Raw genomic sequence first — 26160 nt, 5'->3', positions numbered from 1 at the left:
TCTCAGCAAAGAAAGCACAGCAAGCATTAATATTTACAAAAGTAGTTCTGTATTTGATTGAGTCATGTGAGAGTGATAGTGAGACATCATGTGCAATACCTGGAGCCTGAGACTTGAGCAACTTTGTGGAATTCAGGCGTCATCATTGTAGTGTTTGCTCTATAGCTTTTCATGCTCTGACATGCCAGTTTATTCTGCTAAGGGGCGAAGATATAGCTTCAACTTTGTTTGCATTCTTTAAAGACAGGGCTGGTCAAAGAAACTGACTTCTTTCTGTTTTTGTTTTCTGTTGTATGGTGTTTTAAGATCTGTTCTTGCAGCTGTATCAGGAGTAAAGAAACAGACATGTAGCTCTCTTTCTTTTAGTGATATCATCAGCTATAAAAAAAAGATCACAATAGTTTGATGTCATTTTTCCATGGTAACAGCTCCAAACAGGATGTGAAAGAGAACATAGGGTCGAGAGAAGGTGTGGCACACATGACTGAATGTTTGCCTGCCTCTGAAGCTTTACTATACACCTTCACTGCAAAACACATGACAAATCTTAAAATAATGACAGTTATCGTGATCTCAGTGTTACTAAGTCTTGTTTCAAGCTTTAGCCTGCTCAGATCTGATCTATTGCTTCACAAAGGGAAAGTTACTCATCTGGTCTCAGATTTGGGACCATGTTAAAGACATACAGCGTTTACAGTGTCTAACTTCTCGATGTGATAGAAATTACATCAACAACAAAGCAAAGAAAACTGTTAGAAGAGCAGGAATTCCCAGCTCTGGACTGTGCTGCGGATCACATGGGAGTGGCTCTTGTGTAAACCGAGGGCTGACTATGAGCTCTAACTAAACACACACTCTGAAACACACACACACACACCCACCCACACACAGTGATTCGTAATCTAGCAACCTCAGTGTTTGCTCTGTAACCATGAACACTGGTAGGCCGCAGAAAAAGGCTCTGCTGGAGGAGGTGTGTGCAGGGTTTAAGAGGCTCATCATGAGGTTTTTTTTGCCCAGAGTTTAGCCTCCCAGGCAAGATTTCCTTGAAACGGTGAATGCTTCCTGCTACTCTGCTGCACTTTTTGGACTTCACTGCTCTCATGGCCATGAATACTACATAATACTACATAACTAATGCTGCTTTTTAAACACTTATTTGGTTAAAGATTTGAATTTATTGCTGAACACATCGAGAGGATAAGTTTCACTTGTGCAACTTAGTCTCAGAGAGTTAAAGTGAGGGGTTTTCCCTCTCCCTCTCTGGTGTTATTCAACTTTCACCAGACATAAAAAAAACACAGTATGAAGAATTTGATGAAAAAACAGCCATGCGCTCCTCAGTGTACCCTGTGACTCAGGCTTTGCATATTACCACTCTCCCTGGTCATTAATCTAACTCTGGCAAGGAAGAAACACAACTTTTATGTCTGTATAGATGTGTCTTCATTAACAGAGTTGCGACATGCGTCCATGCAGAGGTGTGTCAGCGACTGAAACATTCTGCAGATTCCTCAGTGCAGTGATAGGGTGGATCTTATCAGATAGAGAGGGAGAGGTCTCGCTGCCCTTTCATATCAAGGTGGCATAAAGTACAGTGGGAATTACAACACAACACCTAATGACTCAGGTTAAAGTGCCAAGGTGGTCAGTATTGATCTGTGTGGCTTCAGAGGAAGAGGAAGGTTAGCTTTTATACAGTTTTGAATACATTCATAATAAATTTGATACCCAGATGTAAAAGACCGTATGATCAGGTAAAGATAATAACCACTACACACAATATTTTGAAATTCCTCAGTCATTTAATGGGCAAAACAATCTTTACAAAAACTGAAATGCATCGTATCATTTTCTCCTGCTGCTGTCCTTTACTTTTTACATGTCTTCTTCATGTGCATCTGATAGCACTGCTCACAGGCAATGGAAAGTCCGACAACCAGAGAAACAAACTCTTCAAAATCCACCTGGCCGTCACCATTGGTGTCAAGGTCCTTCATGATTTTGTCAATAGCAGCGGGGTCCTTCTGAGACTGGGGTGAAAACAAAGGAGATGTCAGGAGGGTATCAATGAAATCGGTTTATGTCAGACTAATAAAGAACAGTTCAGTGTGCTTTTGTACACTGTATCGGGTTGTACACTGTATTACCTGTAAGAAGTTTGACAGCTCGTTCTCCATCAACTCTCTGAGCTCTCGCCGGCTCAGTGTGCCACTCCGGCCTTCCTTGGAGGCATATTTGTGGAACACCTTGATGAGGGACTCCATGGCGGTCTCGAGTTCTGAAGGCATGTTGACTGAGGTCTGTGTTTGGTCTGAAAAAAAGTCAAAACAGCACACAAATTGTCAAGTTCTCCATTTTTACATGGTGGCCATTTATCTCTGACATTACCAGTTGGAAGCTCATATTATATTTTGATACTGTAGTGTACGCTACGGACAGAGATGATTCAGGGGACCATTTAGTCATAGGTCAGGCTGAAACAGAATAGGTCTGACAAAGTAGCTTAAATCAGACAAGAGCTACTGTCACCACGTCCCTGCTTCCTCGTCTGCTTTAAAGTGACTGATAACCTTTAATGTTGTAAGCTACAAAAGAGATGTCTTGTTGAATTAAAATGAAAGGAAGTGGTTAAATGGTGTTGACTGAGGTTAGCCAAAGCTATTTTCAAAGTGTTTTTTTGTGTGACAAATTTACATCTATTAATTCTTTGATGGTAGCATATCATGTGGCACTCCACTAAGATAAAGCTAGCATCTACCCACTCACAAGCTAATGTTAGCTGGGAAGTTTGTGAAGGCTAGCTTGCTTTTTAGTTGTGTTGCTAGCAAGGACATTAAAATCACTGTATGCTAACATGAAAGCTAACAAGGATGTGGCAAAATTTCAAGATTTTTTGTTGTCTGCTTCGTTGTTTTTACAAAGTCCAACCTATTTTGGCTTTCTCTTTTTTAATTCTTTTTTTAAAATATATTTTGAAGTCTTATGGTTAGCATTCAACTTGTAGCAAACAGCAGTGTCAGCTGAGAAGTTACTCCATTCTTCAGAAAGCTCTTGTTTGCAGTTGCCAACAGGTTCTCCGACGTTGAATGCTTTTCAAATTGAAATCTAGCTAGCTATGATGGCTACCGTTTAGTTTTTTAACAAATTATTTTACAAGAAAAAAAATGAGAAGAATTAAATGAGTAACTGGGCAGGCCTTGAAGTATTTTGAAGTATTGAAACTTCAGCATCCTCTATGGAGACTCAGCTCAAACACAGAAACTTGGGATCTTTTGCCAAATTAGAGTATTCAGTTTCTATTTGACATGTAGGTCTGTCTCTATCCTGAAAAAGAGATCATCTTTATTGCACTGTGCAGCTCCTAAAGAAAAAAACACATTGCTCTTTGCTCAAGTGTCCTGCCCACTTATGAGTAATGCTCATGAGGAGTTAAATACAGTCTGTTATTACAACATCTGAAAAAGTCAGGCAACTACAGCACATACTGTACTGATTTAAATACTCTTACTTTACAGCAGAACACTGTGTTTAATGTGCTGCATGAGTTCAGAAAAATGAGGAGTGGAAGGGGAGAAAATGTTTTCATAGTGAAAGAGCAAATGGAAACATTTAACAAATGAGGAAAAGAAAAGCTCAGAAGACCAAAATGGTGGGATACAACGCAGCTAATGCGGAAAGTCTTTACAGCAGCCAGAGCTCATGTGCACATGCCTTCAGTCTAACCACACCCTTTTGTAGCAGACCTACCTGGTAATAAAGATATAACTGTTCTCACTGAATAAGTAAAGCATGAAGTGCAGCAAAGTGAAACAAACTAAAGAAAATAAGTTAAAGATGTTAGATGAGTGATGGAAACCATCCTCTTTTGTTAAAAATGTGATATGGTGTGTTCAAAACTTCACTTTAAAACTGATGAAAACGTCACTATTTGCCTTGAACTTTTTAAAAACATGAAGGGCGACAGAGAAATACACCAGACACATTTTAGTAACATGAAATCAATGGAAGTTATGAAAAGTGCTAAGAAATAGTCATCTAGTCTTTATGCGGTAGAAAAATGAAAGAAAAGTTCCTCACAGTACCACACCCTCAGTGTTTGTAAGCCAAACCTGCAGGGTAGACAGTTTATAAAACAGATCCACAGCTGTAAGAACAGAGCAGTACCGTTATTTCTTACCGTGCAGAGCCGAGACGAGTGTTGGCACAGGAGGGACAGGAATGTTCAGAGGTCGGGAAGAAGTGAGACAGATTTTATAGTGAAGCCCCGCCCTGGCTGCGGTGATCATGAGTCAAACTATGATACAGATAGCGGACTCTGTTGAAACGCAGAATTCACGGTGAGAGGCGGTGGTAACGTTAACATTTACGTAAGACGTTTGGAAGCTGAAGTTAGCAGACTTATCTTAAACGCTCACTAACTTTGAGAGTTTGTTAAAGTTGTTGAATTAGCCTGTAAAAAATAAAGAGAAAGAGAAAGAATTTGAAAGTATTCATTTTTAAATAATAATCAAACAACGTATGATAAAAAAATGAACATTTTTTATGACTCCTGAAAAAGTTGATTACTTTTGTATGAAAACGATCAGTTGATGTGATTGGACTGGAGGTATTCCATGAGTGCTGATTAATATATGCTACATGTAATGACTAATAACATAATACTACTAAATAATATTTTATCATATTTATTTTATTTTATTTTATTTTTTGTGGAGGAAGATTAAATGATTTTTTTTTTATTGGAAAGGAGATTTAAGAATAGATATAAAACAGTGGGTGACAGGGGAAAACACGTGACCTTAAGGAGATCAATATGTTTATGATGAGCACTAAAATGCAATACTGTTCTTCAGCTCTTTGTCAACAGATTGTATACTCTATGCAAAATGACGTAATCAAAAAATATAAAATAGCTATAAAAAAGAAAAAAAAAAGATAAGACTACTGGACTACTAACAGAACACAATCAAATCAAAGATGGGTTCAGTTTGTTCAGCAGTAAAACTAATCTTGATCACACTCTGCATGACAGGTTAAGTAAACAGGACCATTGTCCTAAATGACTGAGAGACAGATACCAAATGTGATTTGTTTAAGGCTTCACCACATGCATACACAACAGTTGATTTAAGTATATTTTCTGTTTTGTGGATTGTTTGTTTAGAACTTAAATTCAATTTCATTTGTAATCCACTTAAATTCATGAGACAAAGACTGTACAAATATTGATTACTTTCACAAGCCCTGCTAGAGCTCCAGGTTTATACTGTAAACACGATCTCCAAATGAACTATTATTAATCTATGGGATCTGTTTTATTCCAGTGAATTTTTATTCTCAAGGCCTTCAATCACCAACTGCAATATTAACAGTTGTTCAAACATGAATCTAAGGGCTTATTTCACAACAATGAAAAGCTCTCCTGATTTAACTGTGAGCCCTCTTGTGGTCAAACTTTGAATTATGAACTGTGTGTGCAGGGTGCTATGAGATGCTATGCTGCTATGGTGCTATGCTGTGTGAGGAGCCCTGCCAGTGTTCTCGATATGATTAGGTTTTATGCCTGATTTAAATAACACATTATCTTCTCCATGCTCATAAACTGGCTGAGTAATGGATGATTTAAAAAGAAAAAATGAAACGTGTCCCCCAGCAATAAATGCATAAACACCAGTAATTCTTACAAGTATAACCAATTCTCTGTCATAAAAACACTTTAAACAAAGACCCCCCAAAATTTTACAAATAAAATTCCTGACACTAAAGCCAGGCTTGAGCACAAGCACAACAGAGGTGTATCATAAACTTAACAATCAGCCCTGACATGGTATCATTGATATTAATTATACAGGTTACTCAGTATTTTCTATTGTTAAAACCTGTATGTTTATATGTTTTTAACATAGAGTTCAGATTTTGTTTCAAACACAAAAACTTGCACTCTCATAGATGTGCATACCATTACTGAAGTTCTAGTAAGTTTACAATTAGTAGAACTGAGCTTTTTGGCACCATCTTGTGGATCTATGTGGTATTGCACCCAAGTGCCTAAATTCAAGTTTAAAACCACAAAATGCAGATTCGTTAATCAACAACAAAAGTAGTATTTTGTACCTATCTTAAAGTTTACAGACTCAAGTGTTGATGATATAATCTTGACAAAAGACAAATAGAGATGGATTAACCTTTACAGACATATGAAAAAGTATTTTGGTTATCAGCACCACACTGGTTAGGGTTATTTATTGAGTACCGTATATTTTTTATTCTCAACATTTTAAACAAAAAGGTTATCTAAAATGCACTTAAAACGATCAAAACCATACTGGTAGCACATCAGCCATCCAAAAGAATGTTTGGAACTTGGTACAGCCCTTCATCATTCGTCCTGTCCAGGTCTGACATTAATAACTTCCATGGTCTGGATGAAGAAGAATCAAAGGGTTCAGAACATAAATCAAATGCTCCCTTTGAAAGGTTGCTCTGTTATGTAAAGATTGGCATACACAGTCACATAACATTGAAATTAGTTACACACAGCTTATCAGACTTTTTGTGTTGTCAAAATTAAACAGATAGTGAAACACCAAAACTGATTTTGCTATGCATCTTACTTCACAGATTTTACAGCAAACCTCTGCCATGCTAAACACAGCAGCACTGGATATCAGTTAGCTACAGTGTTTTAGAAGAAGCTCATGCACACACTGAAGCAGTGATGAAAGGCAGCTGGGTAGGTGTGTTTTCTTGCTGAAAGTGCAGACGTGGCTGGTTAAGAATGTGGGTTTTGGCAGGCAGCGGTTCTCCCCCTTTGAATCATATCTACCCACTCTTACTGTGACCTTCTCCAAGCTGACAGATGGTACACAGGTGGAACTTAAAAGGGTAAATTGGGCTTACTTTAAAAAAATAGTATAAAGCATTTCAGGATGACATTAAAAATGCAGATTTCCAAACTACTTCAAATTCATATTTTGTAGAAGCCTCTGAATCTGTCTGGGAGCATAGCACAAGATCTTAACATGATGGCAAAAGGATCTTTGTGACATTTTGATGAGGTGGGCCTCAAACACCAAGGTACATCAACAAGGTTTGACATAAGGGATTTCCAGAACACCAGGGTGGGAACTAAACAAACACACACACACACACACACACACACACACACACACACACACACACACACACACACACACACACACACACACACACACACACACACACACACACACACACAAGATCTGTAATTCATGTAAAGCTACACTCTAAGTATAAACCATTAAAGAAGGGACAATACCCCTCTTTAAAGTTATCGGTTAATTCCAAATAAATGTTTCTAGTTTCTGTCATAGTGGTTAGTTCTTATAATGCTGAAAATTTACAACAAGTTATCTTTTTTCTGTTCTATCAGACATACATTCACATAAGGTAAACATAATGGGCCACTGACATGTTAATAAAAGTAAAAAAAAAACAAAAAAACAAAAAACAATTTTGAGTTAAATTCTAAAGATTTAAAAAGTCTATATTTGTGATTATTTTTTAAGGTAACTGTTGACAGTCAGGTGATTAATCAAACTGAAAAATCAACATTTTGACAGATGTATTACTTTAACTTGCATTTCAGTAATAATTGGGGTTAGGGAGGGGTTTGGGCCCCCTCTCCACGACACGAAGCTGCGGCCCTGCTGTTGAGTCACATCCTTTGAAGGCGTCCATACACCGGTACGGGACGAGAAGGTTGGGAGGAGGGATGTCTACGTGAGAAATAAAAGCTACAGGCATCTGGTAGTATTTATCTCGGATAAACATTGACAGCAAACTAGAAATTTGTGTCTTTATCCTCACGATGGAGCTTATCGCAGCTTCTTTTGGTTCGTGCCGAAAAATATAACGAAAGGCTGTTTTTAAAATTTCATTTGAATTCAGTAACGTGGTATTTCCACACGGTAAACCGTCAAAAATTTCACCATTAAGTCAGTCTATCTTTTCTGAAAATGTTTCAAATGGCGTATGACCGTGATACATCACGATTTATATCCAGATGATGAAAACAGGAGGACGCTATCTTCTTAAAATGGCAGAAATGGATTTGAAAACAGCCACATCAACGATGGAAGCTTTGGTTCGTATCAGTGTGAGTATACTGGATGCGAGTGTGTGTATTGCTGAATGTAGCATAGTGTCAAATTTATATTTCTGATGTGGAGAAATACTGACTGCAGTTTGTGATTTTGAATTATATTTTAAAATGGAGAGCAGCATTTACCAGCACGTCTCCATCACTTCTGTCTGTCTGTCGCCTACATGGGGCCTTCACTTGATTTCTCTGCTCATATATTAAAATGTGCTTTTTGATATCACCTGCCTGTTGGATAAAATACTGGTTAGTGTCAATCCTCGTCGTAAAAAAAAAAAAAAAAAAAAAAAAAATCGATGTCCGTTTTTCGATGCTGCCTGTGGTGCTCGGTGCAACAGCTCGTGCTAAAATCTTCAGTGGTGGTTGTTCACGCGCTCTCTCTTTGATTTGATGCGAGGTGTTTTAAACATTTTTATGTGACATATTGGTTTATGTGCATGCTGAAATGGGACGTTTCTTTTTTGGGCTACCTGGATGGTGGTTTCCATGGAGACGAGATGCAGGATAGGGCTGCTGCAGAGGCACGAGAGGAAAATAAGTATGTGTGTGTGCGTGGCATCGGGTGTTAGAGGGTTAAAAATCCGATATGGTGGTTGACTGCCTGTGCATAGCAAAACGTGTATTCTGGGGTTAGCACCTGTATGGTTAACCTGCCACCACAGCCCTTCACGCAGACCCCATTTTACCGGCGTAAAGGCTGTTTGCTCGCGATGGACAAAACGCTTCAAGCCCCTCCCCTCTTCTCCAGAGATCCTTGATGCAGGAAATACAGCTCCACGTAGTCTGCTGCTGCTGCTGCCATGGCGCCTAGATTCCAGGTGAAGGTAAGGATGCGCTGTCGCATCGCTTGTTTTGCACCTTCACCACGCCGGGCACAGCACAAGCAGTGCGCAGAATTCATGAGAGATTCATACAATAGGGCTACTTGTCGTTGTGAGGAGTGTAGCCTGCAGGTTGCCTGAGATTTCAATGGGCTTAAGGCTTAAATGCTGCACGAGGAGAGAAAGGCAGGCCATTGCAGGAGTTGACATTGGGGAATGACACAGAGAAAGGGACTGGGGGAGGAAGTAGGTTATAATAACCAATCCAATTATTCAATTTAACGCTCCAATCTGGGCCTAGTGAGTTTTCCCCCTAGCAACCTCATTCTGCCTCATTTTGGCAGCTCACCTACAGCTGTGTCACTTTGCAGGTATGGTTTAACATCCAGCTGCACGGCTTATGTCAGTTAGCCACTAAAATAATGTAGAAACGCAGGCGTCTCATCTCCTGATTCAGTGATTTAGATGCTGTTTGTTTTGTGCTGTGCTAAACTCCCTCGTTGCTGCATTTCATCTCAGTGACAAAAGTCCCAAAGCCCCAATGCAGCATGGTCTGCCAGTTTGTCTGCTCCTGGTTTTGAGGTTGACTCATGGTGTCAGTGATGTGGATGCCATGACTGCTGACCTCGCAATAAATTGAGGTTGAGAATGTGAGTCAAGGACATCCATGAAGCAGAAAAGAAACCATCTCCAAACTGCAAAGTGTGCTGCACTTTACCCTGGCAGGGTGAGAGAAAGGATGAAGAAACAGGTCTCAGGACATGTGAGTCTACCCTGACACTTTGATAATGATGGACTGACTGTAGCTGTGGAGTCACAGGTTTGTGCAACAGCCGGTGTGTCCTTTTCTGTCAAATCTGTGTCCTTGAGCCGGACTGAGCATGCTATCTGCTCCAGAGGTGCAGCTGTAAATCTCCCCCCACAGCTTTATATAGCCTGAAGGTAGCAGAGAGGTTTATTTTTCTGTGAGTACAAGGAAACAAATCTACAATGTGTGATCCAGCTGAGTATAACCTTATAAATAAATTATAATCCCATCAAACCATTGTATTATGTGTGTAATCTACAACGCCTTTGCTTTGTGATATCATTAGGTCTTGTTTTATGCATTTACAGTAAGTTCGGGTGATGACTCAATAGATGCAACAAACTAGTTCACAGCTCATACCCACATGCAGCCTGCCCATGAAAGATGCACTCTGTGCAGTGGTTGAATAATTGATGCCTGGTCTTTATCCATATTTAACAAGACTGATGACCTAAGTTGCATGTCCGGCACAGATTTTCCCATCAGCCCATCTCCCTCTTATGGCCTGATTCTCTAGATGTCTTTTTAATGTGCCCACAATGCTGAGTTTCACAAACTGCCATGTAGAGAGGAAGTGCTAACTGGGTAATTGGGATGTCTGGTCTGATTTATTATCATGTGAGCTTACTGTCCAAGAAACTAGTTCCTGATTCCGATTCAAGATGCTGTGCATTTTTGATTCACCTTTACACAATATTTAGCTTTTTAATCTTTGTCTTCTTCTTTTATTTTTTAAAGCTAATAGGTTTTGTTTTATGTGTTTATTTATTTATTTATTAAGAAATATGGTGGCATTTCTTTAGTGTTAAGTGTGTTTGAGTTGTATTTTTGGCCTCTGTCACTGTTAAAATGACATATCATGTAATGTTATGTATGCTTATGACTATATTAGTTTGATAATGAAACATGTTCAGGTCAGTTTTTGCAACAATATCAAGTGAAAACTGTGTTGTATTAGGAAAGATGTTTATACAATTCAAAGCTGGCGAAACGCTAAGCATTTTTCCCCCATTTCAGTCAGGACCACTCTCATCAAAATACTCTTATATTTGCATTTAAAAGATTAAATTTGGTGGTATAGCTCTGTAAGTAGAGCTCCCTGCCTTTCCACATGCCTATGTGGGATTCCAAACCCAAGGTGGGGAGAGCACACCTCCCAAACATCAAAAGCCAAGGAAGGGGGAGCAGCAGCAAAGGCCCTCAGAGTTGAAACAATAACAGTGACTATGCATATGATGCTGGAAAAATCAGTCAAAGCATGAAAGGAGGAGCTGGGAGGATGGTGGGTTGCCAAATGGTTTGCAGGGGAAGCAGGAAAATCCTATTTGCCAATTAAATGTGAGTATGTCATCAACTGTCAGCTGATGGGGCTGGTGTTAGCAGCCATGCAACACTATTCTCTATGTTTAGTTTTCCATCGTACCAGTATCACAGAGGCAATCAGATCAAGCAGAAACCCAGTACTGGATTTTCGAAGTGGTCCTGGGAAGAGAGGAATAGTAATAAAGCATCTCTGGCATCTAAAAGAAGGTCTGAGAAGTACTGTGTTGGTGTGAAAAGAATAAAATCAAAGCCTTTCTTCTGACAGTCTAACATGAAGAGCCTGGAGCGAGAGCTGCACTGCTCTGTGTGTAAAGACATCGTCAAACAGCCCGTGGTCCTGCCATGTCAGCACAGCGTCTGCCTCTTGTGTGCCTCCGAGGTCCTGGTGGTGAATGGCTACCCACCGCCAGAGCTTCCCCCAGAGCCAAACTCCCCAGCATCTACACCCAACATGCGCTCACCCCGTCAGGCCCGGAGGCCTACACCCAAACATGAGCAGAGACCTATTGACCGGGTGTTGCGGGCAGGTATGAAGCACCTCTTTGAAAATTTGAAAGAGAGAAAGGGGATATAACACAATCAATATTTATGCTATCTGGAAAACTGTTCATCCACCACTTATTTCTCTCTCCATCTGCTCATCTCTGGTTTCTCTTCTTGGTTTAAGGTCCCCACCCGCCTTCCCCGTCCATGCCCCGGTCTCCAGGATATGGGTCGTATCCAGGGCGACGCCGCAAGGAAGGCCCACCACTGGTAATGCTGTTCCCCTGTGTGCCCTGCGGCAGAGATGTAGAGCTGGGAGAAAAGGGCCTCACTGACTGTCTGCGCAACCTTACCTTAGAGCGGATAGTGGAGAGGTTGGTGCAACACACACCCAGAGATGCATAAATGCTAAACTGAATACAGTCAAGCATGCAGAGGTAGGTGCAAATTAAATTACACACAGTGATACTTCCATTCAGTGTCTGGATGACTCTGACCTAAAAAACAGAAGGTGTGGGATCATTTCCAGGGCTGGCTGTAATTATTCAGCAGCAGCTGAGCTGTTGAAGAATCCTGCAGAGCGTGCACTGACACTGTAGCTGTCATGGCTGACTGTGTGCTTGCTGTAGTAGCTACTTAATTACCAGTTCAACACATCTAAATGTCTTAGAGTGAGATCTCTAAGTTTCCACAATGTTAATCTGGATTTGGTAAAAATCTCCCTGTATTAATAGTAGTTTTGCATCTTCAAAGGATATTTTTATTGGTAATTGTTGGTTATTTAATTATTTGCTCAAAAGATCAATAAAAGAAGCTGTACAATCAGAAGTCTAATCCGTTTTATTTCTTTCCCTTCTCCAGGTACAGACACACAGTGAGCCTGGGCAGTGTGGCCGTCATGTGTCAGTTCTGTAAACCGCCTCATACTCTGGAGGCCACTAAAGGCTGCGCTGACTGCAGGTCCAATTTCTGTAACGAGTGTTTTAAGCTGTACCATCCATGGGGGACACCACGGGCCCAACACGAACATATCCTGCCCACACTCAACTTCAGACCAAAGGTGAGATACTGGGTTTGTAAAAAAGAGGTATTAAGCTCTCAGATATTTCAAACCTGAATTTAAAGTAACAGTGTTGGATTGCCATACTGAATGTGTGCAGATTTTCAAAATGCTCTAAATCCCTGAATGTATCCCTGTACTGATTAAGAGAGCTGACTGAATCGAGCGATACATATGTTAATTCCTGAATGAGGAAGATTTTTCACTTCTGGAAACACTGAAGTGGTTCATATCTTTCAGCTGATCAGTGAAGCTTTGGGAAAATTTAATTCGATCCACTTGAATTTATCAAACTCTCAAAGGGCGACTGATTTGAAGCAGCCATTCTTGATAATAGGACAAAATCATTGCATGCATTAGTGCATTAGTACTGCCTTTTAAAGTAATCAGGAACTCTAACAAAACAATGCACTACCTTTGTGTGTAAAATATACTGAATTTTACTGTAATCCTATATCCACGTTAAAGTGATCTAAGATCTATTTATTGATTGTTCAAACAAAGTGAATGGCAGAGGTAATTTGTGCTAAAAATAAAAGTCTTGGACTTGTCTCATGTCTCCAGGTTCTGACCTGTCCAGAGCACGACCAGGAGAAACTTCAGTTCTACTGTCGGACGTGTCAGCGGCTGCTCTGTCCTCTCTGCAAACTTCGCCGCCTCCACACCGGACACAAGATCCTCCCTGTGGCCCAGGCCTACCAGGCTCTGAAGGTACCCCTCTAAGTCTGGCATGGTCTATTACAAAGTGTCCTGCAAAATTAAGGGTTTCATTCCTCGGGTAACTTACAGGAACACAGTTTAAAGCTGCTGTAAGAGTTTCTAGTGAGTGATGAAACAGATTGGGATGAATACTGATGCCTCTTTATGACCTACTAAAGAAAACCAGACCATCAGCAACAAGGTTAGTTATTTTTGAAGTGTGTAACAGCTGCTGCTGAGGAGGTCTCTGATGAGATGATATCTCACATGAAAAAGCTTTATCCACAGCAGAAACTCACTTTGGGTGACACTTTTGACTGACAGAAGATAGCCTGTTCAGTTAGAAACAGCCTTGTTTTACACGTACAAGACGAGATCAGCAAAGAGATGTGGAGCTATAACTCTTTGACCACAGGTGGTGCCAAAACCTGCATAAACCAAAATGCTTTGCAGGAGCTTTAATCATTTAAATAGATGAATATAATTAAAAATGTGACGAAGACTGGAAGGCAGTGGTCTGATGAATGCTCATGATTGAACTGGTTATTATTACAGCTTTTAACTATTTTAAAATTGTTTGATATGGAAAAGACTGTACATTTAAATGGTGAATTTGGTAAAAAAAATGTCTTCCAACACACATCAACATTAAGAGGTTATAGAACAGGCTCTGTGCACAAATTAAGCCGCCCGGTGTGTGATCTGTTGGGTGAATGATGTGGTTTTGCTTTGTCTTTGACAGGAGAAGATTACAAAGGAGATGAACTACATTCTGTCCAACCAGGACACAGTCCTCAGCCAGATTACCCAGCTGGAGAGTTCCATCACACAGACGGAGGTGATTAATACTTTGAGCTGACAAAATGTTGTTCGGCATGGAAACGACACAGGCTGGCAGCTTAATACCACCAAAAACTGTTTGGGATCCCTGATGGTTGATTTGTGAGTGGCAGATAAAGTCTGCCAGCTTCTGTCCACCCACGCTTTGTGGATACTGATAGCAGCAATTCACAGCCACTATTTATAAGCTGTGTATTAATAATATTGCTAAAATAAAATCCTAGTGCTATTGCTTGTAAAATACATTGTTATTTTCATTGTAGCAAACAGTCAGTGCACCTCATGTTGTAAACCATAAGTCTTCGGCTATAGGTGGAGAGATCTGAAAGATTCAATGATTTGTTCGTTTTTGACCGTAAGAAAATAATGATGACTTTTAAAAAATAGCAGCATTGTTTTTTTGTTTTTTAATCATATTGTGCTACTTTGCCTATAATACATTTTTGTGTCTAATATTACTCCTGTATTAAGAATCTTTTTGTTCATTCATGTTTATGACTACTCTAAACACATGTTACAATGTGTCAAGTAGCACACCTGTGTGTCATTAAATGCTTAAACCCTGTATCTTTGTGTTTCCCTCACCAGGTAAACAGTGTGTCGGCCAGAGAGCAGCTGGCCCAGAGCATCAGGGATCTGACGGCTGCTCTGGCCGAACGCCATGCTTCCCTCACCACGGCTCTGGAGTCAGCGCGTCAGAAAAGAGGGGAGGCGTTGGCCGCTCAAGTGGCGGAGCGTCGGAGCTTGATGGAACACGCGGGACTCATGGCGTTTACCCAGGAGCTGCTGAAGGAAACGGACCAGCCATGTTTTGTGCAGGCTGCTCGCCAGACACATAACAGGTTTGGTGTTTGTTTGTCCATCTCTGCAACTGCATGGCTTTTGGTTGAACAGACCTTAGATTGTGTCTATGTTTACTTTACTTTATTATGAGAACAGGTATGCTCACAACTAACATTTCTACAGCTGCCAAATAAGAAAATCAGTAAACTGTAAACGCCTCCACAACAAAGGGATGCTGGCAAGAATGACAAATTTATTTGCTCCAAGCAAGTGAAAGATGCCACTTTTGTAACAGAGTTTGGCAGAACTAGGTTGTGAAATAATACTCAAATAATACTGTTTTTGTACGGTCAACAAATCTCATAAAAAGACCAAAACTAACCATGAAGTGGGGCTTTCAACAAGTAGCCAAAGCCTGTTTTAACTTCATTTTCTGCAGACTAAATACTAAATGTATGCACTTCTATAGTTCTACTTGCATCTTATTGTTTATCTTTACATTCTTAATGATGTGCGGATGATTGTTCATCTATTGACATACATTCATTCACAAAAAAGTGTAGTGACTTTCATTCCTGAGTGGATGACCGCTCTACCTCTGAGCCACATCTGCTTCTTTAGCTTACTTTCAAAATCATCTAGTACAAAGTCAGTGAGCCCTGTTGCTTGTTTTAAGTCAACTACTCCACACTACTAAGTATCAATCCACAGCTGGAAATAATCCCCCAGGAATTAAAAATAACACGTCTTCAATCACTCTAATAAGAAACATACCGCATGGCACCAGCCGTATCTCTCAGAACATATCAGACGCCTCTCCCTTCATCACTCTGTCGACCCATCCTTTCATATCAGTGGGTGTTTTAAGCAAAAATGTCTCCTCCTAGACTCCTCCAACACTACTCCCTCTGTTTTTACTCCACCAGGTTGTGCAAAGCGATTGAGAATCTGCAGCATTTCACTCTGGCTGCTGATCCGTCCTTCAGACACTTCCAGCTGGACGTCTCCAAAGAACTCAAACTCCTGACGGATTTGAACTTCATCCAAGGTGAGATGGAAGGAGGAAGGGAGAAGGGTGGGGATGATGGTGAAAAGAAAAGGTGAAAAAGACAAGAAGACAGAATCTGTTTGATGACTTTCTTACTTATAAAGACATAACCATAACATACAACTATCTCTGTTCTGTTAAGAGCAAACCATCACTCCCAGGTTGCCATGTCAAGAGCATACCCTACTTTATTATCAGTTTTACTCTTAATTTACAAAAAGCTCACAAACCTACCAACTGAGAGCCTGGTATATGTTAGAGAAAATGCTAAACTAGGTGTAAGGCCATGAAAAGTTGGTATTTTCTCATTCATATCCTTACAATCAGAAGGCTCTAACTGCTGAGCTCGCCCCCTACTGGCTATGAAGAAGAATACAGGTGTAAAGCATTTCTGCATGGCTCTGTTTTTATGCTTAATAGTGTGTATAATAATATGATGAACCTGAATACTCATAGTAAGTTACAATTTTAATGTGGAGAAAGCACTGTACTTATTCTAATTTTCATGATTTGACCTCAGTTTGTAAACCTTGGGTTTAACCACTCCAGCTCCCCAGGCTCCAGTGATCGACACCCAGCGTACCCTAGCCTATGACCAGCTTTTCCTCTGCTGGCGACTCCCTCCAGAATCTGCCCCCGCCTGGCACTTCTCTGTTGAGTACCGCCGCCGAGGTGTGGTTCCAGGTGGGGCGTCTAGAGGTGGGATCAGAGGAGGACTGGCAGCTGCCCGTTGGGGCTGGCAGCGACTGGATGAAGTGAGTGGGAGCAGCGCTGTGATTGACAGGCTGGAGATGGACAGCGTGTATGTGCTGCGGGTGAGAGGCTGCAACAAGGCGGGCTATGGGGAGTACAGTGAGGAGGTGTACCTGCACACGCCGCCAGCACCAGGTGAGAAATGCAGAGGTGCTAACTAATTCTGACTAGGTAAAACGTTAAAGGTATTATAGTCATAGGGTATAGTAAAATAACCATGTCCAGCCCTAGAACAAAAATATGTTTTTTTTCTTTGTGTGTTACGCATCAGTTAAGGGCCATTAAGTATGTTCTGGAGAGGATTATAAGACAGAAGTTTATCGATAGATAGTGGTATACAATTATATCATCTGCATATAGCTGTAAATTAAAGTCCTTTAAGAAAGAGACTGTGATATTGAGCCAAATGATGAATGTTAAAAGGCCCAGAACTGATCCATGTGAAACACCTTAAAATGGAGAAAACTCAGACACTTGTTTTTTCTGACCTTAACATGCTGAAAATCTGTCAAAAAAGGTTATTGGAGAGCCTTCGTAAGCATTGGAGTCTAACCAACAACTGCTTTAAGGACTGAATAATAATATCTGGTTTCATCATTTTGGAAACTGAACCTAGAACTTACACTTTATGTCACATATTAGCATTTAACAGAAGGGTGTAATATATGCTTAATGTATGTTTAAGATACGCTACATCAACCAGTGAAAAAATCCAGTTACCTGCTGTTCATCGTCTCCTCACATCTATTTTTCTTAGTTACAGTACAAGCATAGGAATGTTGCCATGGTCTGCACTTAATAATTCATTTATTTTTTCTTTCTACCCGTTCCCATCTTCCTTTTTCTAATTTTTTTCACCTCTTCCACTTTCAACACATCCTCACTTTCCCCCTCTTCCGATTCTGCATCTTCCTCTCGCATTTTATCCCCATTTCACAGCTTTGCACTTGTCATCCTCTTCCGCGCTACTTCAACGCCGCCAACCTTCATGCCTCCTACGGAACGTAAGAAGTGCATTCTCATCTCTTGACCACTTCTCCGAGCCTCCATGGAACATAATAATCTCTTTTACTTTGCGGTCATCCCATGCATCCCATCTCAACACCCATGACCCCCTCTGCCTCCTGCTCTTTAATGACATTCGTGTGAATGCTGATGAGGTTTGCAGTTTGTTAAGACCTGAGGCTTAACAACATGGATCGGACTCAGATCCAGGGCTTTCAACTGTCCGAGTCCAGTGATTGGTGGATTCCTTGTGTCCCTGTAGGCTGTTTTTTCCCTTCTGCTGTTACATATGTTCTCCCTGTATTATGTACTTCCTTTGGAAAGAATCTGCACTCCCCACAGACAGAGCTTCTTTGTGATACCTTCTGTATTTTTATCCCTGACTCATCAGTTTATGGATCAGTGTCCCTTATTCTATGCCAGTGCTGGTGAGAGGAGGCGCATGCTTGCTCTCTATTCCCCATAGTCTCTCCTCTCTATTTGTATTCTCCTCATTTCTCTTGTCCAAGCTGCTTTCTGACTGTAAATCTGCTGCCTCCCAAACTTATCCTCTCACTTCTTTAAACCCTTTTATGTCTTTTTGAATGCACCTGTCTCTTTGTCTTTCCTCATATCTTCTCCTTCCTTCTTTCCTCTGCTCTTTCTCCTCTTCTCCTCTCCTTACAGTGCTCAACTTCTACCTGGACTCTCGCTGGGGTCTCCATGCTGACCGGCTGGTGGTCAGTAAAGAGCAGCGTTGTGCTCGCAGTGTGCCTGGTCTCTCCCTGCTGCAAGCTGCAGACCATGCTCTAACTTCCTGCCACCTGACCTCGGATCTCTTGGTTGGAGATGTTGCTATAACACAAGGAAGGCACTACTGGGCATGCTCAGTGGAACCGGGGTCTTACCTGGTGAAAGTAAGAATATACTACTTTACAAATTTCATCGAAAGAACTATTCAGATTTGGGTATTGTTACCTCCACCAAGGAGGTCATGTTTTTGGGAGAGTTATCCTGTTTGCTTGTCCGTGAACAACATAACTCAAGAAGTTATGAACAGATCTTCATGAAATTTTCAGGAAATGTTCAAAATGGGATAAGGAAGAAGTAATTAAATTTTGGTGGTGATCCAGAGCACTGTCTGGACCCAGGATTTTTTTAAAGGATTCTTTGTCATTGTGAGATAGGGCCGTTTTCACCATGTGTGCACATAACTCCACTATAAATGGTCCGATTACTTTGCAAAACAATACAAGACAAGGTCACTATAATTTGTGACAGATGAAGTAATTAGATGCACATCCTGGCAATATTCTGGATACTTAGATCCAGAATATGAAATGTGTACTGAATCATAATTTTCAACACTGTCATGTAACAAATTATGGTACAAACCTGCATCTAACACCAAATTGTAGCAGACAGTCTGCTGAAAGGAAGTATAACATTAAAGTAGGACTAAAGTGTTGTGTGAGAATCACAATATGTTTGTTGGAGGTCTGCGCTTTTCTGAGTGCTTTTCTAGTTATGTGTAATATTCAGTTGTTGTGTTTTAATTAAAGACTGGAAAGTACGATTAAAGTCAAATAAATAGTTAACAACCATTTTTTAGACCATTTTTTTACCGAAAAAGTGGATGCAGCCTCAGTGACAACACCCATGGAATTCAGAGTGGACTGAGTCCTTAAACCAACAATGGTAGATGCCATATTGGGAAAGCTGTCCCCATCTAACTTCTTACAAATCTGGAAACTAGCAAACAGCTGCTACACGTCTACCTGTCAGCCAACTCAGCCAAGTCCATAAATGTGCAAATGTATGCCCAGATCTTGGCCTTAAGTGAACTAAAGTGGTTGAGCTATGAAAAAGATTCAACCACCACTTTTGTTTCAAATGAGCTCGAAACCACAACACATTTTTTCGTTGTACAAGGATGTAAACATGTTAGTCTGCTTTAAAACATGTCTTTTTAGCACAGGACCTAATGGGGCATCCTTGGCTTTTGGAGCCAGCCTGAAGTCAACATTCAACGAGCTGTGTTTAGTTACGGCTGTATTTTTCAGCACCAGAGGATGCAGCTTCTCAATAACTGATAATTATGTTATTATGACTGTATGGGGCATGGTTTGATCTGATTGGTCAGTTGATGTCACCTTGGTAACAAAAGCAAAACAGCAACCATATTTTGACTGAGATTCTGCAAAATCATACAAAAGGAGTCTAAAGAAAAAGTCAAAACAATCTCTGTCTCTCTGTTAGGAGATCTCTTGTAAATCTTTTGAATAACAAACCAAAACTAATTCATGCAAATGTAGTCATAATTATATACCTGGCCACCTCATACAAAGACTAGTTAGAGTATTTATTCTGGCTTCATGGGAAATGTATGTAAATGGGATAAAAGAGAACTTAACAAGCTGCTGATGTGAAGACTTTTAACAAGAGAGATGTTAAATGAGTGACCTCTCTTTTTGCTGTCTTCTTCTTCAAAGGTTGGAGTCGGTTTGGAATCCAAACTGCAGGAGTGGTTTCACCTTCCACAAGACATGGCGAGTCCACGGTGAGCTGCTGCTTCATGACATCACAAATTGATAGACAAAACTAAGAGAAAAAGCAGAACCGAGGAAGATGATGAGAAAGCACTGTACCTATGAATCTAGATGGTAGTAAAGAAAAAGAAAAAGATGACTCATTGCTCTTTTTCACACTCTGCTCCTCCCTCAGCTATGACCCAGACAGTGGTCATGACAGCGGTGCAGAAGACGCCATGGACTCTGCTCCACCCTTCTGCTTCCTCACTATGGGAATGGGAAAGATTTACCTGCCGCAGCACAGCTACCACCACAACAACAACAACCACGGCAACGGCGCCCGGGACCCCATCAGCAACGGCCCCTCCTCGCCAACAGGTGTCACCTACCCGCTGCCGCCGCGGCTTGGCGTGAGCCTGGACTTTGAGAAGGGCCGGGTCACCTTTTATGATGCCCACTCTCTGCGACCTTTGTGGGAGGGTCACGTGGATTGTTCTGGCCCTGTGTGCCCTGCTTTCTGTTTTATTGGTGGAGGGGCTCTACAGCTGCAGGAGCTGGTAGCCAATCGCAATGCGGATCAGACTCCGGTAAGGAGGGTGACCATTCAACCACGCGTCTCAAATTTAAACAACAACAACTGAAGGCTGATCAGAGCTCACGCGGTAATTTGGAATGTAATTGGTAATTGTGATGTATTTACTCAGCTAGAGCGAAAAGTTAGATATCTCAGCGATTTTGTTTTGTATTTCATTTTCTTTATACGAGAAAATGTTTCTATAGCAACAAATATGCAATGTAATTAAGTTTTTTACATTTTTGTTATATGCAGTTTTGCAAGACTTTTTGCTTAAGTAGTGTCTGGTACATCCAGCACTTTATATGTAATTCTATTGTTGACGCTTGCACTTGTAGCCACGCTGAATTGCATACGTTTATAAAGCTAATGTAGATTGAGCACCAGACAATGTTGTCTTTCCTGTAGACGCTTTTTGTCTTTTATGTCCTTCATGCTTAAAACTTAACATCGCTGACATTTAAAAGATATGATCATTATGTGAGGAAAAAAGAAGAAGAAACCGTAAATATATAAAGCTCCTTTGAAGTTCTTTCATTTTGCCTTGATTTTTGGCGCCCCCCTGTGGACAAAGTGGGACCACCAGTCTCTTTGCTGACAATGTCCTGTACATGTGTGAGAAGTGTTTTCTGACTGAAAATCCAGCCTGGCTGGCTTTTAACAGGCAAACATATCAATAACAGTGAATCTTTGCTGTTACTTGCCTAACTTAAAGAGTACCTTATCTGAAAGGTTATTTGCATAAAAAATGAGTATACAGGAAATATCAGTCTTTTCACTGATAGTCTGGTTTGCATTTGTAGGTCACGCAGAGCCACCAATATTTGATTTGAACAGTCTGGCAAGAAAAAAAAACTCATGGGAGCTTTAATTTCTTCTATAGCTGAACTTGTGTTTAACTATACAGATTTGTTTTCTGTCTGTGAACACTTTCCGTAATTTACACATTATGATCCCAACCAAAGTTATTGTTTTCTGGGATGTAAATGTGGTAAATTAGAGGTAGAGAGGAACAATGAGGCAATACTGTAATTACAAGCTCCAATTATACCTCTGCGGCACAGCTAATCACTAGTTTCTGCTCTGCAGTTCTGTTTGTGCTACTTAGTATTTCAAATACATGAGTCTGATGGGTGTGTGAGTTTGTGTGCGTGTGTGTGTGTTTACTTCCCTTTGTGCATGGGTACGTGTGTGGTTCGACTGATAACAGCATTGATTCATTGGCTGTTAGAAAAAGTTGTTTTCTCATGCAAACAGTAGTTTTTTTTTTTCAAACCTTGCTTGATTGTAAGTTAATGAGCAGTGCTTGTAATGAAACGATTAGCAGATTAGATTCATGTAAACTTCACCTGCTGGCAGAATGTTTGCAAAAGAAAAGTGGATCAAAGAAATGAATACTGAATAAATGCAAATTGTTTAAATTACAATAAACACCTTCTGTTTCATTTTGTTCTGTTCTGTTTGAGTTGTGCTTCAGACAGTTTTTCAACTGCTCATTGTTACCAGGTCTTTACTGTTGTTTTACCGCTAGGGGGCAGCAATGCATAGCAGAGCACGCCCGAGCTGCCTTTCGTCTCACAGAGCTCTATTGTAATGGTCAGACTTTTATGTGAGGAGTTTTTGGACCCATTTCCTACACAAGTTGTCCTTCATTATGGGATATTGGCAGGCATAGATTTTGAAGTGTGCAGCTAAAAAATTGGAAAAAGGAAGAAATGGCATCATTTTCCAAGCCTCCTACTTCAACTACAGATTTACTGTTATGGATATTTTACTTTTATGGATCCTTAAAATATACATCACCTGCCTTTTTTGTTAAAAGGTTCCCATTGAACAGCACAGTTTCTTTTTTTACTCACATCCATCTCCTTGTACTCTTGGACTTGCATCACTGATAGCCATGATAATAAATAACTACGTACTATAAACACACACAAACCTTTACAGATGGTGGCTTTTCTGGACATCTATCTTAAAGTGAAAGCACACAATTCATGCCAAGTTTCGGAGAGTGCAGATCACTGCCAAATCGCTTTTTACACATTTGTGCATAGGAGCCAGTAAATCAAACTACAGATGTGATCTAAGCTTTGTGACCTTACATACTATATAACAGGAACAGGATGAAACCTGCTTATGGCTTAAATAATACCTTTGAAAGAGAAAGCAGGTATCAGCTGCAGTTAACTTCCCACTCTTTTATGCCAGACTTTTAGATTTTGTGAAATGCATATCAAATAAACACATTTTCTTTGTACTCATGCCACAAATATCTATGTGAACATAAACTGCTTAAGATAAAATGACTGAAATCAGCATTTACAACTTAATATTTTTCATTAAGTATACAATATTGAAGGCATTGTGAAGAGCATCTGGAATTGCTAATGTTTTTCCTGAATAAAGACTCTGTTGCCTATGTGCACTGTCATCCACTGTCAAAAAGACGTGACTCTTGTGTGCATTTGTTAAGGAAGCAACTGAATGGAGATCTAGTTGTCTTTTTAACACTATCTTGCTTTGTTTAAGAAAACTTTCCCCAGGATGCAAAGCAACAAGGTAATTTATTTATCTATTGTTACATAGTGCCGTTTTTTTGAAACGTGACAACCATAGACTGTATATAGAGTGGACAGCGTGGCTCCGTCATTTACCATTATGCGGTTTTGAAGCCAAAATACCCCCATCACAGGCGCAGCCATTGGCAGCAATTGCAGCCAGAGTCTGCGCAGTAGAGACGATGAGGGATTCTGGGAGAATCTGAGTGGAGCTGGGTGACAAATGATAATTATGTTTTTTCTTTCAAGAGTCTAATCATTTCTTGACTCTACCTCCCTACATATTATACATTCCCGGAAAAATACACGAGAACAGCAGCTGTCAATCTTCTTTAAACGTTACGCAAAGCCTCGTTTTTAACATTGTATAACTAATGAAAACGAAACTTTTCAGAAAAAAAGAGGACTTGAATACAAGACAGCCAAATGATATCTTCAAATCACCACAACAATCGGACGTGAGAAACATTTCTACAAGGTGTATTAATTTGTTAAAGTATGACCACAGCCCATCTGGAATGGCTGGAAAGCCAGATTTTTTAACTTATACTGCAGCCAGCCACCGGGGGGGGGGCAGTTTTTGTGGAGACCCTACTTCGAGCCGAGCAAGTGGATGTCCACTTTTTTTTTTTTACTGTCTATGGTGACAACAAGCAGACTGTAAACTTGCTTTGTACTGTAGGTTAATGCACCGAAGGTAAGCAGACAACCTGTTAAGTGTTACTCACAGCCCAGGGCTCTCGAGCTTAAAATGAGTGAGTCCTGGCTATGTTCTACCAGTGCTCATCTACCAACTACAACCTCACCAAACAGAGAAAATGTAGCCATCATTTTATTGAAGGACTCTTAAGCTTAGCCTGTGTTTTAACCCCTGCTTTATCACTATTAGCTTCATTCTACTCTTCTGTTCTTTTTCTTTTTGCCTATCTTTCTCTTTGTCTATAATTACTACAAAATAAATAAAATTAGCAACAAAAATGTAAGTGATGCAAGGAGCTTAATTATGTAGGCTCAAGCAACAACCTCCAGTATAAAACTATGAGACAATACGAAAGTGCTAAAATCTGCTGTTTCTCAAGTGACCACTTGAAGCTAGCTCAGGAAGTCCCAGAAGTCACATACACACCAAGCCAACAGCCATTGATTATACAGTCTATGTGTAGGCTACATAAATAAAACGACAACATGTATTCTTTTGGTTTTTCGACAACTTAACTATATGATGCTATAGTATATATGCTGCAGCCTCTGAATGGAGACACAGGGCTAAATGCTAGTTACAGTGCTTTATGTTGGCTACTTAGCATGCCAGTTTGTCACTTCTGTTTATCTTTTTGTGTACACTATTTACATCAGGGACAATAAACAACATCTCTGATCTAAATAAAAACTAATTGCTGAATTTGAGTGATAATTTTATACATTTTAAGGCCTTGATAGCGTTTGTATATGTGCTCATTAACCTGTAAAATCAGAGAAAGCTACATTTTTCAGCCCTTAACATCTGGCTAACTGAAGCATATGATGTAATTAAAAATCTAATGTCAAATCATTCCCTCTACATAAAGAAATATTTTTACAGAATCAATTACATGTTAAAAAGCATGACAACACATTATTGTGTGTTATATACATATGCATGTCCTTATGTCATACAAGGTTTCTGATTCATGGGACATCAGGTCAAAGGCTCCTTCCTGTCAGCTCATCACCTTTAAAATGTAGAACAGTCTCTACAAACAGCTAATATCCTCCATATGCTCTTATCTTTGTTTTTTTTTCTTACAGGAAATGATAGATTTATAAATTTTACAATAATATAAAATCATGCCTGACAAAGACATCTTTGTCAATGAAACATCTCGTGTGGTGATGATGAATAGAGATGACCATCTGCTTCTAATAGAGATGTTCACACCTCACATGAAGGTACTCAGCATTCCTTATGTAAATGTAATGTAAATAGCTGGAGTTTTACCTTTATGAGCTTCAATATGAAAATCCACATGTGTGTTTAATTGGGCCCACATTCAAGGGGGAGCTGCAGGGGGATTGGGGTTTTCTTCAACCACAAAGGGAAAATAAAAAAAGGAGAATTGAGGAAAAAAAATATTAAAGTGCACCGCCTTGACACAAGCCAAGATTCTTTTTATATGGCCTTATGCACACAGATAAAAATACAGCCTCCAAAGGGAGGTTTAACTATGATCCCTGTGATACAGAAGAGGTGGAATTTACTGTACAGCATGAATACAGCCCTGCACCGCACAGCCCGACCCAACCCCCTTGTGAGCGCTGCACCTCTCTTCTTTAGTCCAAATCTGTAACAGATTGGGTTTAGTCTGACTGAAGGTATGCAGCCACAACACCACATGTAGGGGTCTACATAATCCCTCTGCTGAGTATTAAGCACACAGCATGGGCATTCTTCTAAAGACCTGGCAGGAATTAACCAATACATAATCTCCATGATCATCATTTAGCATAGTTCAGAAGGGAGAGGATGTGGGGGAGGGAGGGAGGCATCAGAACTTATGAAGGATCTCAGAGCTGAATGCAATCTGTGAGAGACAGCGTGTGGTGCCATCTGGAGAACAGTATAGCACAGAGTCTCCTGGAATCCGCTAACCCGACCGTCTCTAACAACATAAAGCTAAACCACATGTTCAAAAGACCTGATTTGTTTTGCTGAACCTGATTTGTGGTTTCTATAGCCTGGAGTTGAATACGTTGTTTATGGGGAACCTGCTGA

General features: G+C 40.2%; 2 protein-coding genes across 4 annotated transcripts; one reads left to right on the top strand and one right to left on the bottom strand.

Annotated features, from left to right (window-relative positions):
- Positions 1 to 1799: 1799 nt before the first annotated feature.
- Positions 1800 to 4338, bottom strand: s100a10a (S100 calcium binding protein A10a). Its single transcript, XM_074686876.1, has 3 exons — positions 4181 to 4338; positions 2151 to 2314; positions 1800 to 2033 (listed from the first exon to the last, which is right to left on the bottom strand). The coding sequence occupies exons 1-3, from the start codon at positions 4287 to 4289 to the stop codon at positions 1872 to 1874; spliced, it is 435 nt and encodes a 144-aa protein (XP_074542977.1). The 5' UTR covers positions 4290 to 4338; the 3' UTR covers positions 1800 to 1871.
- Positions 4339 to 7698: 3360 nt separating this feature from the next.
- trim46b (tripartite motif containing 46b) lies at positions 7699 to 22295 on the top strand. Of its 3 annotated transcripts, none has more exons than XM_074686959.1 (12): positions 7699 to 8128; positions 11361 to 11622; positions 11763 to 11952; positions 12440 to 12638; positions 13203 to 13349; positions 14080 to 14175; positions 14766 to 15019; positions 15887 to 16008; positions 16558 to 16896; positions 18433 to 18662; positions 20238 to 20305; positions 20470 to 22295. In XM_074686959.1, exons 1-12 carry the CDS (start codon positions 8048 to 8050, stop codon positions 20915 to 20917), a joined length of 2436 nt encoding a protein of 811 aa, XP_074543060.1. In that variant the 5' UTR covers positions 7699 to 8047; the 3' UTR covers positions 20918 to 22295. The 3 variants fall into 3 exon arrangements, with proteins under 3 accessions (XP_074543060.1, XP_074543058.1, XP_074543061.1); XM_074686957.1 differs by having other exon boundaries at positions 7700 to 8140; positions 20470 to 22294; XM_074686960.1 differs by lacking the exon at positions 7699 to 8128 and adding an exon at positions 8558 to 8967.
- Positions 22296 to 26160: the final 3865 nt, after the last annotated feature.

The sequence above is a fragment of the Halichoeres trimaculatus genome, unplaced genomic scaffold, assembly GCF_033239565.1.
Source record: "Halichoeres trimaculatus isolate MK-OKI-2021-1 unplaced genomic scaffold, fHalTri1.1 fHalTri1_scaffold_14, whole genome shotgun sequence".
Lineage (NCBI taxonomy): Eukaryota > Metazoa > Chordata > Actinopteri > Labriformes > Labridae > Halichoeres > Halichoeres trimaculatus.
This window is presented reverse-complemented; position numbering and strand designations above follow the sequence as displayed.